Source organism: Terrapene carolina, unplaced genomic scaffold, assembly GCF_002925995.2.
Source record: "Terrapene carolina triunguis isolate 2854851 unplaced genomic scaffold, T_m_triunguis-2.0 Scaffold406, whole genome shotgun sequence".
NCBI classification, from domain to species: domain Eukaryota; kingdom Metazoa; phylum Chordata; order Testudines; family Emydidae; genus Terrapene; species Terrapene triunguis.
The window spans coordinates 3,046,322-3,063,488 of NW_020664757.1; the positions used below are offsets into that span (position 1 = coordinate 3,046,322).

Sequence of the window (17,167 nt, forward strand, 5' to 3'; positions counted from 1 at the left end):
CCAGAAGACCAAAGAGGCAAACGGACGCTCCGGATCCCAGCCCCACAGATCCCGTTTCTACGAGGCACTGCATTCCATCCTTGCTGCGGCCGCCACCACTACCCCACCACTGACCGTGGACTCTGAGGATGGGATATTGTCCACGGCCGGTTCCTCAGCGGACGGGGAAGAGGAGGAAGGAGATGAGGAGGACGAGGCAGTCGACAGCGCTTACCAAGCTGATTTCCCCGACAGCCAGGAGCTCTTCATCACCGTTACAGAGATCCCCTACCAACCCTCCCCAGCATGTAACCTGGACACAGATTCAGGCGAAGGATCAAGCGGTAAGTGCTTTAAACATATTAACCTTTATTTTTTACAAAACTTGAATATTAATACTAACAACAATCTGTGAATCATGATTTCTTCCCCCTGGGCGCTTAAGTAATCAGTAACAACTATTTAAAAAAAAAATCAAATAGTGTCCGGTTGTGCATGATTGTGCTGCCCAAGCTGCTCCACTCTTTAGTGCCTGCTACTGCAGCTATATTAGAATCCTGTCTATATGTCCGGGGATAGAGCAGTAGTCCTCCACGGACATCTCCACAAAGCTCTGCTGCAGGTAATGGGATAGCCTGTTCATCAGGTTCCTGGGGAGAGCGGCTTTACTTGGTCCTCCGAAGTAGGAGACGTTCCCGCGCCAGGAGACAAGCAGGTACTCCGGTATCATTGCCTTGCATAGCATGGCGGCATAGGGCCCCGGTCTCTGCAGGCTTTCTCGAAGCATCCGTTGGATCTCGGTGTCCGGGATGTTCATGAGAGTTATGTCGCTCATGATGACCTGCTTTGAATTAGGTAGGGGACTGTTAGTATTGGGACTGCTTGCAACAAGTTCCTTTACAGAACTGTGACCGCTGGTTTACAGCCACGCGGTGGGGGCGGGAGAGGGGCAGCATACAGGGATCTTTCCCTGGCTCATCCGCGAGGGGGTGGGACAGGGCCAGAGTTCCTGCTTGGCCGATTGCTGGCAGCACAGACTGGCAGTGCTTTCAATGTGAAAGGAGGCCAGTGGTACTCCTACAGTTTTAAGCAGCCACAAGTCTACGGCTTACCATGTTTGCCTGCTACAGAGAGTACCGTGTCCTGCCCCGCTTCCCAGATCGGCAGTGCAAAAGCCCAGGCACTGAAGGCGAGGTTCGAAAATTCGACCTTGTCCGGAGTGCGCATGTGATAGGTGTGGTTCATGGTCTTGTTCACAGAGAAAAACTATGTTCTTGATTCACAACCACATTTATCTTTCGGAGGAATTCACTGCCTTTTCCTCATTCCCACAGCCACATCTGCAACTGTCTCCTAACCCAGCTTGGCATCACACTCCCAGAGGCTAGCGCACATTAGGCGGAGAAAGAAGAAGACGCGAGAGGACATGTTCTCAGAACTAATGGGCTGCTCCTGAGCCCAGGCAGCACAGCAGAACTAGTGGAGGGAGAATTTGTCACAAATGCACCGGACACACATGGAACGTGAGGAGAGGTGGCGGGCAGGAAGACCAGCAGGCGACTCAAACGCTGCTTGGACTTCTGAGGGAGCAAACGGACACGCTCCGGCGCCTTGTTGATGTTCTGCAGGAACGGAGGCAGGAGGACAGAGCCCCGCTGCAGTCTATCAGGAACCGCAGTCCCCCGCCACCAAGTCCCATACCTCCCTCTCCCAAAGTCCAAAGAAGGAGGGGTGGCAGAGTCCGTGAAAACTCTCACTCCACCCCTGCAGACTGCTCAAGCACCAGAAGGCTGTCATTCCCCAAAATTTGAAAAGTCCTTTCCTGCCCGCCTCACCCAAGCCCCCGTCCGACTTTCACCCCCCAGTTTCCTGTCTGGTTGTTAATAAAAAATATGTTTCTGTTCATTACTGTTTCAGTCAGGTTCTTTTGAGGGAGAGTCTGTCTGGAGGGGGGGGGAAGGGGATTGGTAATTGGACAGGACAGTCACCTTTAGCAGGGTACAGAGGCGGGGGCAGGTCCAGCATCAGGACACATACACAGTGCAGTCACTAGTGACCCTGGTCAGTCTGGGAGGTGGTTTTCATCTCCTGGGGGGGGGGGGTTGCTCTGTGACTTTGTGGCGGGGGAGGGCAGTTACAGATCTTATGCTGCAGTCCTTATCCTGGATCACAGAGCCACGCAGCAGGGGATCTGTAACCCTCCTCCCCCAGGCAGAAACTCACATAGCTGACACATACACGCAGTTCTGCCCAGGAGTGATGGCAGGCTCCGTTGAAACAACCAGTGCACCACTGCGGAGCCTGTCATTCCTGGAGTTTAGAAGCATCATTTGCATCAGAACACTAAACCCGCCCCCCGCCACTGTCTGCGTCCCCGGTTTAAAACATTCCCGCGAAAACAGTAATAAAGACAACGGTGTTCATTGACAAAATAGAACTGATTTTATTTTTTGGGAAAGGGGTGAAGGGGGTATGTAACTGGAGGTTCAGCTTCTGTGTCCACAAACTTAACAGTCACTGGTTACCCTGCTCAGTCTGGAACCTTGCTTTCAAAGCCTCCCGGATGCACTCCACCACCATTCTGCACTTGCTCAGACGGTAGTTGAACAGTTCTTTTTCTGTGTCCAGGGCGCCAGTATAGGGCTTCATGAGCCAGGGCATTAGCGGGTAGGCTGGGTCCCCGAGGATCACTGTAGGCATCTGCACATCCCCAAGAGTTGTTTTGGGGTCCGGGAAGTAAATACCTTCCTGCAGCCGTGTAAACAGACCAGAGTTCCTGAACACGCGAGCGTCATGAACCTTGCCCGGCCATCCGACGTTGATGTTGGTAAAACGTCCCCTATGGTCCACCAGTGCTTGCAGCACCATTGAAAAGTAGCCCTTTCTGTTAATGTACTGGCTGGCCTGGTGGTCCGGTCCCAGGATAGGGATGTGAGTCCCATCTATAGCCCCACCGCATTTTGAGAATCACATCGCGGCGAAACCATCTATGATGACCTGGCCGTTTCCCAGGGTCACTACCTTTGAGCGCAGTACCTTAACGATTGCGTTGGCTACTTGCATGACAACAACCCCCACGGTAGATTTGCCTACACCAAAGTGGTTCGCGACTGACCGGTAGCTGTCCGGCGTTGCAAGCTTCCAGAGGGCTATGGCCACTCGCTTCTGGACAGTCAGGGCTGCTCGCATCCGGGTGTCCTTGCGCTTCAGGGCAGGGGACAGCAACTCACAAAGTTCGAGGAAAGTCCCCTTTCGCATGCGAAAGTTTCGCAGCCACTGGGATTCGTCCCAGACCTGCAGCACTATGAGGTCCCACCAGTCCGTGCTTGTTTCCCGGGCCCAGAATCGCCATTCCACGATATCCACATGACCCATTGCCACCGTGATGTCCTGAGCGCTGGGTCTCGTGGTTTCTGACAGCTCTGTGCTACTCTCCGACTTCAGGCTCTCACGGCGGTGCCGTAGCCTCCTCGCCCGATTTCTCTGCATCTGCCTCAGGGAAAGGTGTATGATAAGGTGCGAGGTGTTGAGAACGGCCACAACTGCAGCGATGGTTGCAGTGGGATCCATGCTCGCAGTGCTGTGGCGTCCGCGCTGTCACTGATCAGAAAAGTGCGCGAACTGATTTCCCGCCGGCGCTTTCAGGGAGGGAGGGAGGTCGGTAGTGACGGACGGATGACGACAGTTACCCAAAAGCACCCTCTACACATTTTTTTACCCAGAAGGCATTGGCGGCTCGACCCAGAATTCCAATGGGCAGCGGGGACTGCGGGAACTGTGGGATAGCTGCCCACAGTGCACCGCTTCCAATGTCGACGCTTGCCCCGTTAGTGTGGACTCACAAAGTCGAATTACTGTCCTTAGTGTGGACACACACGTTCGACTTTGCAATATCGATTCCACATATTCGATTTAAGTAAAATCGAACTACTCTCGTAGTGTAGACATACCCTAACACACAACAGAATTATGGCAGTACATGAGAATGAGAAAGTGAAATTGGATATAAGCAGATTAGTCAAGATTTACAGTCAAACCCAGTTCAAGAAGCAAAAACAAACAACAACAACAACAACAACAATAACAGGCTCTCTATTGAACATTTGATGAGATTTTTCAAACTTTTCAGTTCTACTATTATAAGGGCCAAACTCTATTCTCAGTTATATGAAGTAAAACCAGAGAAATTCCAGTGACTCACTGTAACAGAGTAGAAAGTATTATTGGCAGCAAGGCAAGAAGACATTTAAATATATATGTTTATTACCTTGTCTGTGTTTCTTTAAAGGTACCTAATTCTGCTCTTAGTTACACTCATGAGGCCCCTTTAATTTCAGTGGGGTTGTATACGTATAACTGAAGGACAGGAGCTTTATTTACCATAATTTTCGAACTCTGATTGTGTATCCATAATATTTGCCAACATGCTGGAGTACAGGAAGAAGTTCCACTCATTCACAGGTAGGAATCCAAGTTTGTCTTGGGCTTGATTTTCACCACAGTTATTCTGCATGATCTTAGTGCAGAGTAGGAAAGAGAAGCAGAGTTGGTTTTCAGTGAAGAGGGCAGAAGAAACTGTCTGTTGAGGGGGAAAGATGTGTGTCAATACTAATAGTGTAATATACTTAGAAAACACACAAAGCAGATATTTAAGGCAATGTCTACTCTACAGACTAGGGGTGTGATTCTCCTGCTTGAATACTACTAGCGTGAGTATAAATAGCAGTGTAGCCACAGTAGCACTGGTAGAGGCAATCAGGGCCGGCTCTAGGATTGTTGCCGCCCAAAGCAAAAACAATTTTGGCTGCCCCCCCCGTTTTTAATTATCCCACCCCTGGCCCCGCCTCAACTCCGCCCCTTCCCCAAATCCCCAGCCCTGCCTCCTCCCCCCAGGCTCTCAAGCCTAGGAGGGAGGGGGAGAAGCGGCGCCCGCGCCGCGGCCACTCGGAGTCTCCCCCTCCCTCCCAGGCTCTCAAGCCTCAAGCCTGGGAGGGAGAGCAGCGGCGCGCGAATCAGCTGTTTCGCGCGCCATGGTGCGCGAGCGGCAGCAGCAGCGGAGGTGAGCTAGGGCGGCCGGGGCACATTTTTAGGGGCGGCATTCTGGCGCTGGCCATGCCGCCCCTAAAAATGTGCCGCCCCAAGCACCAGCTTGTTTTGCTGGTGCCTAGAGCTGGCCCTGGAGGCAATGGAGGCACAGCTGAGCCATGCTGAGTACATATGGGTACGTACAGAGGGGGTCATATTCAGCACAACTGAGCCATGGTTCCACTGCGGCTTCCCAAGCTATTGCAGGTACACTGCTATTTATACTCGTGGTAGCAGTATGCGTCCATAAGCAAGAGAATCACACCCATAGCTCACAGTGTAGACATAGCTTCAGACACAAAGCTTCTTATAGTAATTAAGAAGATTCATGTGTAAGTAACTATATTGTACTTTGGTGATACCTCACCTTATAAACATTATTTGTCAACATGTCAATTATATCTTTAAGATGCCTGTTAAAGCTGTCTGTCTCATTCTCACATTCTTCCCAGTGCTCTTGGGTGAAATGCCTTTTTCTCTGCCTGCTAAGGGCTCGTACTGTTCCACATACAGAAGAAGTCGAATCTGACAGAGAAATTTGACTTTGCAGTTTATTCACAAAATCCATAGATTCTACAAAGATTTTATGGAACCACTCCAATGAAAACTGATACATGTAGTTGATCTTAATAAGATCTGCCACTACAAAGTAGAGCACAGCACCTCGAGTTGCAATAGGGAGATAGTTTTTACGTGTTTTTTCAATTGTGGCCTCTGTTTTTGCTGATGCTTCAACACGCTCAAAAATCTCTTTTGAAGTAACTTTTGTTCTTTGTAAGTTGTCAATGAGGTCCTGGTCATCTAATATGTGTCCTAAAATGTAAAAAAGGTTTTATTCAAATTGAAAAGTTGTGAACTAGAATGCAGCAGACAAATGAACACATTTTAAAAAAATAAGCCAGGCTGTATTTTATGGAGGTTACTTCATAAACTGTCCCTGTAGTCATAAATTTAGTTTAAAAAAATCCAAAGAAACAAAAACAAAGTTTCACACTAAACCTAACTGATGTAAATATTGTACTTCCCATTATTTGTTTTTATATGGAATTTATTGTCTTGCTGTATAATTTATATTTATCTTCATACTTTATATAAACTGTAATGAAAATAAATGCACAGAAATAAAGTTACCTGATAATTTCACACACAAGAATTAACAGAAGAAACTGAAGCAGAAGTTTATTGTTTGCAATGCACATTAAGAAATTATCCATGTTCACTATCACAATACTGTAGAGCATAGTAAGCAATTTTGTTCTACACTTTCCTCAAACAGATGCACAGTATGTCTTCAATTTCTGTAACATTTTTGCTTACCTTCTGTTTTCTGGAGCAGTTTAAGTGACTTTTGTTCCAGTTCTCGGAGTGTGATTTGGTCAGCAGAGATACTCTCCAATAACTCACAACGTTGTTGCTCTAACTGGGGTGTTTCATGAATTACTACAGTGGACAACAGTTGGTCCTGTAAACCTTGGAATGTTACAGTGAAGTTGATCATTGTGACCATGTTACAAACTGCAGGAAGAAAATGGGGGTTGGCTTTTTGCGTCGTTATGTATAATCTGAAACACAAAGCATTTTAAGTGTTAAAGGAATAAGTAGTAATGCACATATCAACATATTTTACTCATATGTTTTCTTTTAATTTGAACTTCAGGTTAGGGTTTAAGCACATTGGCAAGGTGAGGTAAAAGAAGGCAGCGCTTTCTTTGACCACGCTTTACCTGTTCTGTGAATGAAAATCTGTCTAAAGAAATATATTACGAGGGCATTCATCACAATAGGATTTGAGTATCAAATGTTTCTTGTCTAGCGCTTTCAATCTGGCATATTTCAGCAACACTAAGAACACTTTAAAATAAATTGAGTATTGGGCTAGACCCTTGCAGAACCAAAAGGGTAGGAGTGGGGTGGCAGCAAAGATGGCTATACATCACTTTTATGTCCTCTTGATCCTGTCTGGGAGTTGGTTTGACTCCCACTATAAGTCAGAACAGCCTCAGCGATGCTCTAATTTTTTTCAGAAAATCAGCGATTTCTCCTCTCCCACCCTAGCCCCAGCTTTATCCCTGTTAAATAGGAGTAGGAATGGGAGTTGTCCCACAGCCAGACTGAGGTAAATGGAAAAGGTATCCAGATTGTCAGGTGCTCCCCAATGAGCAGTCAGCCACCACAAAGCTGTTTTACTCCACCCCATGGCAGACTGGGGCATGAACTGAAGATGCCACACTAGCATTTCAACCTGTCCCTGTGTGACCCTACCCCCTGATTAAGGACACTACACATGCAGATAAACTGAATTCCAAAGGGGTGACCAAAAGACCACCTAAGAGACTGACCACATTTGTCTTTTTCTTTCACTCTGATTCTGTCTCTTGCAGGGGAAGGAGATGAAAAAGTACCTTTTTGTTTGTTTTATTTGGAGAAATCCCTTGTGTGCCTCAAACAGGGGAAGGACTGTGTAAGCAGTGTAAATTGTGGTCTAGGGGTGATGCAGGGGATCCCCTACCCACAACATCAAGTCTCACTATTCTTCTGATGTCATCAAATATCTGTGAATCCTACTGGAAAAGTTTCCCCTTCTTGTTCTGGGCCACATAAAGGCTGACAACATACTACTGCTATAAGTTATTCCATTAGCTCAAGGTGCAGAGGTCTATGCAGTGGATCTAAAGGTTCAAAACTCGTTGATGACTCATGTGGGCCTGCTCTAGGGATGAATACAGGTTGTGTAGTGAAGGATGCTGCTGTCTGTATGACCTCTGCCCCATTTGCTGCAGTAGTTGGAAGTTGTGTGATGAATGACTTTATGGATTGCAGGAAGAGAAAGGATGGTCTTATGGAGAAGGCAGTTGAATGCTGTCCCGGAGAACTGGATTCTATCCCTGCTCCTGCCACATTGTTCCTATATTATGCTAATCATTTCACTTAAATGAAACTTTTCACAGGTGACCACTAATTGGGTGTTCTTCACTTTCTGGGTGCCTGACTTGAGAGCTTATGGCCAAATCTGCAGAAGTGCTGAGCACTCACAGCTGCCACTGAAGTCAAAGGGATCTGTGCTTTGAACATATAAAATACTGTATTAAATTAAGGTCACCTGCTGATAGCTTGTACCCTTCCAGAATGTTGAGTTCAGCAAAACTAAAACTTCTGAAAACACAGAAATATAGAGTTAAGGTAAATGCCCTCGCAACCTTAGCTCTGCCCTCACTGGAACTAGCAATAGCTACTGACAATTATCTGAATGCACTCCAGCTGCATTCTCTGTGTTAGGTTTAACTGTACTGAATGGTGGAGGAATAAGTTGGAGCAACTTGAAAGAGCTGAGATTGAGATATGAGGAGATCTGGTTCTGAGTCCCTCCCCCCCCCATTTGTGTTATCAAAGGAAAGAGATGCATGTGTACCTGTACCTTGAGATTCCAGTCTGCATCATTTCAATACAGAATTGTGTAGGCTATCTCAGTAGAGAGTACTGGGGTCTTCTTGCCATGGGTATTGTCATAGTGAGGGGGATATGAGAGAAGTCTGTGGATTTCATGATGGGTAGGAGAAAGTATAAGTTTAGGTGGTGACCTGTGTGCAAGTGTGAAGGGGCTGTAAACGGGTATAAAGTGATTGTTAAATTTTGCAAGTGTGGTATTCTGTTGGGGGAGTAGGCTCAGAGTTTGAGCGTAGGGAAGTGTAGTTTGCTCCTGTCCATTACAATGCAAAGACAGAGTGCAAGTATGTGAGTTATGGGAGTTGTGGGGGTCTCACTCAAAGAGGGCAGAGTTAAGGTTGTGTGGGTGTTTATCTTAACTCTTTATTCCTGGTATTCAAAAGTTTGAGTTTTGCTGAACTCAGTGTTGTGCAAGGGCACAAGCTATCACCAGGCAACCTTAACTCTGCCTTACTGACATTTTTTGCCATTTAACTTCCTAGTTCTTTTTTTAAACAGAAAAAGAGAAATGTTGGTTTGTAGGAGTTAGTGCAGTGGTTCTCAAACTGTGGGTCAGGACCCAAAGTGGGGTCTCAACCCCATTTTAATGGGGTCACGAGGTCTGGCTTAGACTTGCTGGGGCCCGAAGCCTGAGCCCCATCACTCGGGGCCGAAGTCAGAGCCCCACCGCCTGGGGTCGAAGCTGAAGCCTGAGGGCTTCAGCCCTGGGCAGCGGGCTCAGGCTTCAGTCCCCCACTCTGGGGTTGTGCGGTAATTTTTGTTGTCAGAAGGGGGTCATGGTGCAATGAAGTTTGAGAACCCCTGAGTTAGTGCTCATTTAGGCATTTGTAATTCTCACCTAGGTTTGCAGTTGATGTTACTGTGGCTAGGTAATAATCAAAAGATATAGGATAGATATATGGATACAATACCGGCATAGCTATATCATTGTAGCTATGCTGGCATAACTGCATATTGTAAATGCAGCCTGCATTGATGGAAGGGGTTTTTCTGTCGGTGTAGGCACACCACATCCCCTAATAAAGTTAGCTATGTTGACAAAAGCATTCTTCCATCAACATAGCTGCATCTACACTGGGCGTTAGGCCAGCACAGCTATGTTGGGGTGTGTTTTTTCACACCACTGATCAATGTAGCTATGTCAACCTAACTTTTAAGTACAGATCAAGCCTTAGCTTCTATATAGTGCTTTTCAGCAATAGAACATTACATCATTAACCCCATTTTACAGATGGGAAACTGAGGCAAAGAAAGTTGAAGTGACTTGCCCAAAGTCACCCAGCAGGCCAGTGGCTGAGCCAGGAATAGTCCCCCAGTCCAGTGGTCTTTCCACTAGACCACATGATTGGTACATAATTCCTAAGAGCACCTCCCCCATCTTGACATTTTGTTAGAGTGGAATGGGGATAATGGTCATGCTTTGAAATTTTGGCAATGTGTATTTGCTAACAGAGCTGATGAGAAAAATCTAACCCATATCTGTGTGCTAAAACCTCAATAGTTTTATTACATGGTTGTTACAGTAGCTTCAAGCATGAGAGAGAAAACTGGTATGTCTCTCTCCTTCTCCATCTCCTGATCCCCCACCATTCCCTGGAACATATAACCCTCTGCCAACATTTCCAGTTCCCCCTCCCCTTCCCATCCCATTAAGCCATTCGTTAGCACGGCAGAAGCCATTAATATGTAAAAGTTGCTCCTTGGTGTCTCCTGCCCTATGCTGCTGACTACAAATATCACTCCTCTGTAGAACTTACATTTCACACTAATGCTGTTCTGTTGTTAAGAGCTCCGCCAGGGAACTTGCACACCTCCTATATGAAACTGGGGGGAGGGGGAGCTACCGCCCTCCCCTGCCCCCCCTAATTGGTATCCTTGCCCAATCCCCATCACCAGATCCCACAACCCCCTCCCCCATTATCATCCACACCTTCACCTCTATTCGCCCTCCTCTCCCAACAAGCATGTGCTTGTGTAGTTTATTTTCTTTTCCAAAAATAGTTTTAGCACCTCTGAATATTCTACTGTATTCACTTTACATTTTCCCCAAAGTAAATAAAAATAAATCCTTTTGTCAGAGGCAGATTGGAGCAATATGCCTGCTTTTTTCACTTCAGATTTCTGCCCTGGGCCGGATTTAAACTCTCAGGATATGTCTATACTGTAATTAAAAACCTATGGCTGGTCCGTGCCAGCTGACTTGGGCTTGCAGAGCTCAGGCTAAGGGGCTGTTTAACTGCAGTGTAGAGGTGGACCACACCTCACAGGGTCCCAGAGCCTGAGCTCCAGCCCAAGGCCAAACATCTACACTGTAATTAAGCAGCCCCTTAGCCCAAGCTCTGCAACCCACGAGCCTGTGTCAGCTGGCCCGGCCCACCACAGGTATTTAATTGCAGTGAAGATATACCCTCAGTGCCTGGGGCAATGCTCAGATTCAATAACATATCTCAGAGCCTCACAGGTCCTGTAACACAGAGATAATTTTCCAAATACTGTAGTTAGCCTCTCTCTTCACATGTCCAGTGTGATCCATTAGGAGTGTAAATAGGTGCATGAGCCTTAGAACTGCTTGGCGCGTGCCTAACTGGAGAAGCAAACCCTACTTCAAATAATATTTTCCCCAAAAGGCTGGTGGGTGCCATGCACTCTGTTGAGATAATCTTTGAGCGTAACACTAGTGTGATGATCTGAGCCCTGGTTTGATCTCTACCTGTGAACAAAAAGTGTCAGAATGTGTTTTCCGGGGGCTGTATCTTGGGAACAACTTGGTCAAATGGCTCCAATTTTGGATCACTAACAGAACTCTGTGCCCCATGAGGAACACCAAATTTCATGGCAATCCTAGTAACTATGTGGATTTAGAGCACTTAAAGTCAAGCTTTCAACAGAAAGCTGGTCTTAAGTTTAACACTCTGAAAAATCAGGGCCTAGGTATTTCAGATTGGGGACCCAAAATTAGTGGTTACTTTTGACCTTAATGTCTCTGTGCCTCAATACCCCATCTGTAAAATGGGGATAATACCACTCACTTTCACAGAGGTGTTGTTAAAATGAATTATTTAATGTTTGTGAAGCAATCACATACCACAATGATAAGCACCATAGAAAAGACCATGGAGAAACCAATAATTCTGTCTTCAGAGCAGAGTTTGAATAGTGTGCAGTAAATAAGGTATGTGGCACACAATCAACAACAAAGAGGAAAAAAAATATTGAATAGCTACTCATTAAGTGAGCACTATCCATGCTCTTACTGAATGAAGCAGGGGTTCTGAGGAAAAAATAATATGTGATCATATAAATCAATACAGTATCATCATGGACACGCACAAGGGAGTTGAATTAAGATTGCACAGGCAACCTTAATTCTGGCATTTTCTAACTTTTGAGCACTTTACTTTGCTACTTTAATAATGTTCTTAAAATGCATTTTGAGAGTGTAGTTTAATATATAGTACAACCTAATACAATAGTAGTTAGAAAAATTGTCATTGATGAGGACAGTTACCTAAAGTTGTGGTTGTATTCAATTTCAGCATCTCCAATCCTGATGAAGTCTTTACCTCCTCTACTGTAGATTTCCTTTCTTAAGATTGGCTTTAAATTTGAATCCAAAGTTTCAGCAAGACCCTAAAACCCATAAATATATTGTCTACATTGCAATCATTATGGTTAATTAATAAGCTCAAATAATTATTTAGCTTTGTGAGCTCAAAATCAGATATACACCTTGTGTTTTATCATTAAATTTAATTTCTGGAAGGATATTCATATCCCCTGTGCCCAGCCGGGAACTCTCCTTAAAGAGGGACCCAGGGACAGTGGGTACTAGAGATGCCCTGTCAGTGAGACTCCATTGGAATCATGCTGCCTAGCAATGCAAGTGTGGGGGTGGCAAGGACACAGAGCTAGTGCAGAAGCATAGGTCCTCAGCGCAGATGGCTCTGGCCTTCTGATCCCATAGGAATCCATGTAGCTGACTGAGACTTTCTTGTATGTATGTGGTTTTATCGAGAAACTGTCAGTGCTTATGGCCAGTTCTCCACACCAGTTTTAACGCAGTGCAATTCCACTGACATCACTGGAGTTACTACTAATTTACATCACTGTCAGTGAGGAGAATCAGGTTCCTAGAGTTTTAGACAGATGTTTATTATTAAATTTAAATAAATAAAACTACAAAGTAGTTCCATCACTTCCATCGCTCTCCTACTCTTATACCTTTGACAAGGGAAATTAACATTCAAACGCACTCTATTCTTCTTACATTTATAGTTTTCTGATGGATTTTTTTTCCTTGTTATTTACTCAGAACCCCCCCCCCCCCCAAAATTAAACTAAACTACCTGTAGCAGAATGGAGTCTCCAATTCGCATGGCATTTTCTAAAGTTCTTAAGTAATTGGTATCAGAAGCATGAATTTGCCGTAGCCTGTCTCCCTCCATTTGACAAATCCATTTGTAAGCCTGTTTCTGTGGATCAATTAGTAAAGGCCATCGTTGTCCTTTCTTAACAAGGATAGCATTCTCAATGGAGTACTGGTCGAGAGGCAAACCTTCATTTTGCCATTTACTGACCTAGAAAAGTTTCAATTTTCAATATTTTTACATTTTTGACAATCCTTGTTATTTCATGGATACAATGTTTACAATTAACTACATATAAAGACATAAACAAGGTGATGCAACAAACACAACAATCTATATTGTAAATAATCTCAGTAAAATACTTGGACCTCTGAATTTTACTCTTAGTAAATCAAGTTTTCTGAAAGGGGGAAGTCCTGATAAAGCCTTTGATGTAAAAAAAATCAGCTATGCCCCTCACCATCTGCTCATATTATTACCTCATTTTTTTCTGTCATAGCTGTTATTAGGGAATAATTTGGAGACACGGGAATGATATTCTCATTACACAATCTCAGACATTCATTTATTAGCTGCTGACGATATTCTGCTGATAACACTCCGCTGTAGATGATGCATGCTGCTGAAACAAGGGCATCACCCATAATACCTTGCAGCCTTTCGTCCAGGTTATTAACTGATTCTTTCCATCGCTCCTAACACAACCAAATGAAATATTATCATTTACAATAAAATGTACCTGTTTTTAAATGTATGTAAATATGCATTTTTAATAATGTAGTATCAAAGTTTACTGTTTACAATTATGTGGAATAGGAATCGGGAGTGTAATTAAAGTGACAGTTGCAACTCTGGACCAAGGAAAGGAATCATTACTGCAGCACCTCAAAATCTATTAATCGTAATAGGGAAGGCTTCCTCCTGCCCTTCAGAACAAGTCATTTCTGCCCTGCAGTACAAGGGATTGGAAATACTGTTGTATCTGCTGGAGGGAGGAAACTAAGGTGCAGCTGTTGAAAGGTCGGAAGATTGGTTTTATTGGGAAAGAATAATCCTCAGAAAGACAGTTCTCCTCTTCTTCTGCCCAGGGCCGGGATCTAGTTATTAAACTGGACAGGCCAGCATAAAAAGCCACAACATCATGGTAAGCCATATGATAATGTGGGAGAGGGGAAGCACTATCTGAAAAGGGGAGGCAGCTTCCTACCCCTGAAAAATGTAAATGAAGTAAAACTCCTATGATGCTCTTATGCTTGAATGTTCTGAGGCCAAAAAGTGGACAGTACAAAAAATGAAAGGCAATACCATCTCATCCGCCAGAGCTGTGCTTAATACAGATGCTCTGTGTAGACGCTGAGTTGCCAGTTGCTTTCGAGTTGCTAGCATTTCTTTCTGGGCTATGCTCTCTTGATAGCTTGCCTCTAAATTCTGTTCATGTTCTTCAATCTAATAATCAATTGGCAGATAACAGATCAAGGTTTTTATTTTTTATTTTGACTAAGGGGTGCCTGCCTGCCATTTATTAGACTTAATAGACCTACTTCATTGCTTCTATTACTATGTGTGCTACCAATGTAACAGGCTTGAGCTTATTTAAGAAAGTAAGAGCTTACACTGTAGTGATTGACAGTTGTTTCACATTGCATTGCTCTAAAACTCAGTCTTCTCATTATGCGCTGTCTGACAATAATATGGCAATCCACAAATGGCAAATGATCACAGCAATTTAGAGGCTAAGTCACCTCTAGTCTTTACCCTCTCTGAAGTATAGGCACAACACAAATTTCTATTGTTCATTTTCAAGTGGGCCTTTCCTACATTTTGGAGCAACATTTTCCCTTGGTACTGAAATTGTTCTTTTGGGGTTATTTATTACTACCCATTACTTTTCTGTTGTTTAACACTTTCTGCATTAATAAGTCCTCCTCCCACTCCCACTGTAAAGTCCAGTGTCCCAAATTTGAGCTGTAGCTGGTTGAGAGGAATGAAGCAAACCAGGAGGCATTGGAAGCTATTTCTCTGAAGAAATCACTATTTTCTAGGCTTTGCTGAAGTTTGATTAAAGGCCTGATCTTGCAGTCCTATTGCAGGTAAAGCTCCCATTGAAGTAAATGAGACATCAGACAGGAGTTCCACAGTCTTAGGATTGTAGGATTGGGTCCCAACTCTCCAGTAAAGAAGTGTGTCCCCCTTCTGAAGCTTTTAAAATAAAAATAACTTGTACACATTTTAGTAGAGTCTAAGAAAAATATGAATATTTACATGCTTTAATAACTAAGCAATAACATATAATAATGAGAAATGTCTCACCAAGGCCAAACTTCTTTGTTTTTCATCCAGTTTTTGATGGGCAAGTCTTAGTACTTCCTGAGCTTCTGTAACCCGGATTTGTTTTGGCTTCATCAACTAGATAAAAATATGTATCACAGACTACACTTCACTTTGAATGAAGAAAATGTATACACTGTGTTAAATACCACCTACATATTTTGAATTTATTCAAAAAGCTGAAAAATGACTTTTCCCAACACACACCTTTCTCCTGCAGTCCCCCTGGTAAATATTTTTAAAACTGGGCATCCAAAGTTAGGCTAACTGAAATACTAATGGTTATCAGTTAGTTGGTAATGGTATTGGTTGCTAATATTTGTATTGATATGAAAGAAAAATCTGCTGGTCATCTTATTTCCTAATGCAGACCTAGGCAAGTATAAACTACATTTTCCCATTTCTTCACTGTACCCTCTTTGTTTAGCTTGTAGACATAAGCAAATACCTACCTTGACATCATAAGGCCATGTTTATTAACCTAGGTGCATATCACTGAAAAAGGTCTCCAAGAAAAATAAACTTCAGCTCTTATAGTATAGTTATATAATGACATATTTAGCTCAAGTCATAAAAAAATGTGGCAACTGTACTTTCTAACAGGACTGAAAAGTCAATATTAAAAGTGAATCAAAAGGATGTCCAAATCAAACAAGTGACTGCCTAAATCTTTCATTCTGTGCATAAATTATATTAAATTCATTGCAACTCTGTGCTATCACTCCATACACTCTTTCATGGGTATATGCCTCCTTTTGATTTGTATTATTACTGGCTGCATTTGATTGTTTTGTCTGCCTTTCTGGGGTTTTCATTCAGTCTGTAAAATGCCAATTGTGTTGTAATAAACACATATTATTAGAAGTTACTGATTAACCAAAGTATCTGTTTGGCTTCTAATTCAGATAGTTCATCAAGGTAAGAATAACTTTCTCTCTAAAATTTTCACATATTTCTCATACTATTTTAAGACATGTATAAAATAAAATCACATAAACACAAATGTAAGTTCCATGACTTATTTTTTCAGTATAAATGAAAATATTTACATATGTAGAATGCAAACTCCAAATACTCAAAACATGCGTCAGGACAACAAAAATCAGTTGATTGTATTAAAAATCCTGAAATTTTTAAAATAATAGATTTGGAGTTCTTTATTTTTTCTCTCTGTTATGAGTCTTTAGGGTTTATATTTTCAAATTTTTCTCTGCAACCATGAGGGCTAGAGGCTTACTCTTTAAAAATTAAAATTGAGATTCTCAGGTAATTAGATAACTCCTGGAGTTGGCACCTCAAGAAAAACACCAAGATATTGGGGGACTCAGTAGAAAATCATAAGAGTTGGCAACTAAGGCATCATGGTAGAAATAGGTCATTGGAGAGATAATTAGGATAGGGCCTTAAAGATAAGACAAGAATCGAGCCTGATGTGGATTAGAAGGGAGAGTACAATGGATGGATGAATAGATGTGGGGGTAACATATCAAGAGGCCAGAAAGAGGAACTGACCTTTTGGTAAAATAAGGATTTCAGTTTTGGCCATGTTAAGGTTGAGCTAATGGTAAGAGATCCAGGAGGAGATGTCAGACTTGCAGAGACATGGGTCTGGATGGAGGCAGGCAGTGAAGAATGTACAGGCAGATTTCAGAGTCATCAGCAAACAGATGGTAGATTAAGATGTAAGAGGACAAAATCACCCAAGAGAATCCAGAGGAAGAAGAGGAGAGGACTGAGGAAAGACCCCTGTGGGATGTGCATAAGGAGTATAAAAGGGTATGAGGTTGACCCATTGAAAGAGATGCTGAAGGAATAGTATGAGTGGCATATGGAGAACTGAGAGACGACAATATCAGAAAAATCAAGGGAGGGAAGAATGTCTAGCAGGAGGGGAGTGACTATAGTGTCAAGATTAGGAGAGATGTCAACATAGGCGTGTGCATGGGGTGTGCCGTGTGTGCCCC

The 17,167-nt window shown here is 43.6% G+C and overlaps 1 protein-coding gene across 1 annotated transcript in view; it reads right to left on the reverse strand.

Moving 5' to 3' along the window:
- The window catches only part of DNAH14 (dynein axonemal heavy chain 14), a 439,459-nt gene that overhangs the window by 64,405 nt on the left and 357,887 nt on the right, over positions 1-17,167 (reverse strand). The window contains 8 exon segments of the mRNA XM_029912981.1: positions 4,360-4,558; positions 5,432-5,877; positions 6,382-6,626; positions 12,017-12,138; positions 12,855-13,085; positions 13,355-13,570; positions 14,181-14,321; positions 15,186-15,281. Coding sequence (XP_029768841.1) covers positions 4,360-4,558; positions 5,432-5,877; positions 6,382-6,626; positions 12,017-12,138; positions 12,855-13,085; positions 13,355-13,570; positions 14,181-14,321; positions 15,186-15,281 — 1,696 coding nt within the window.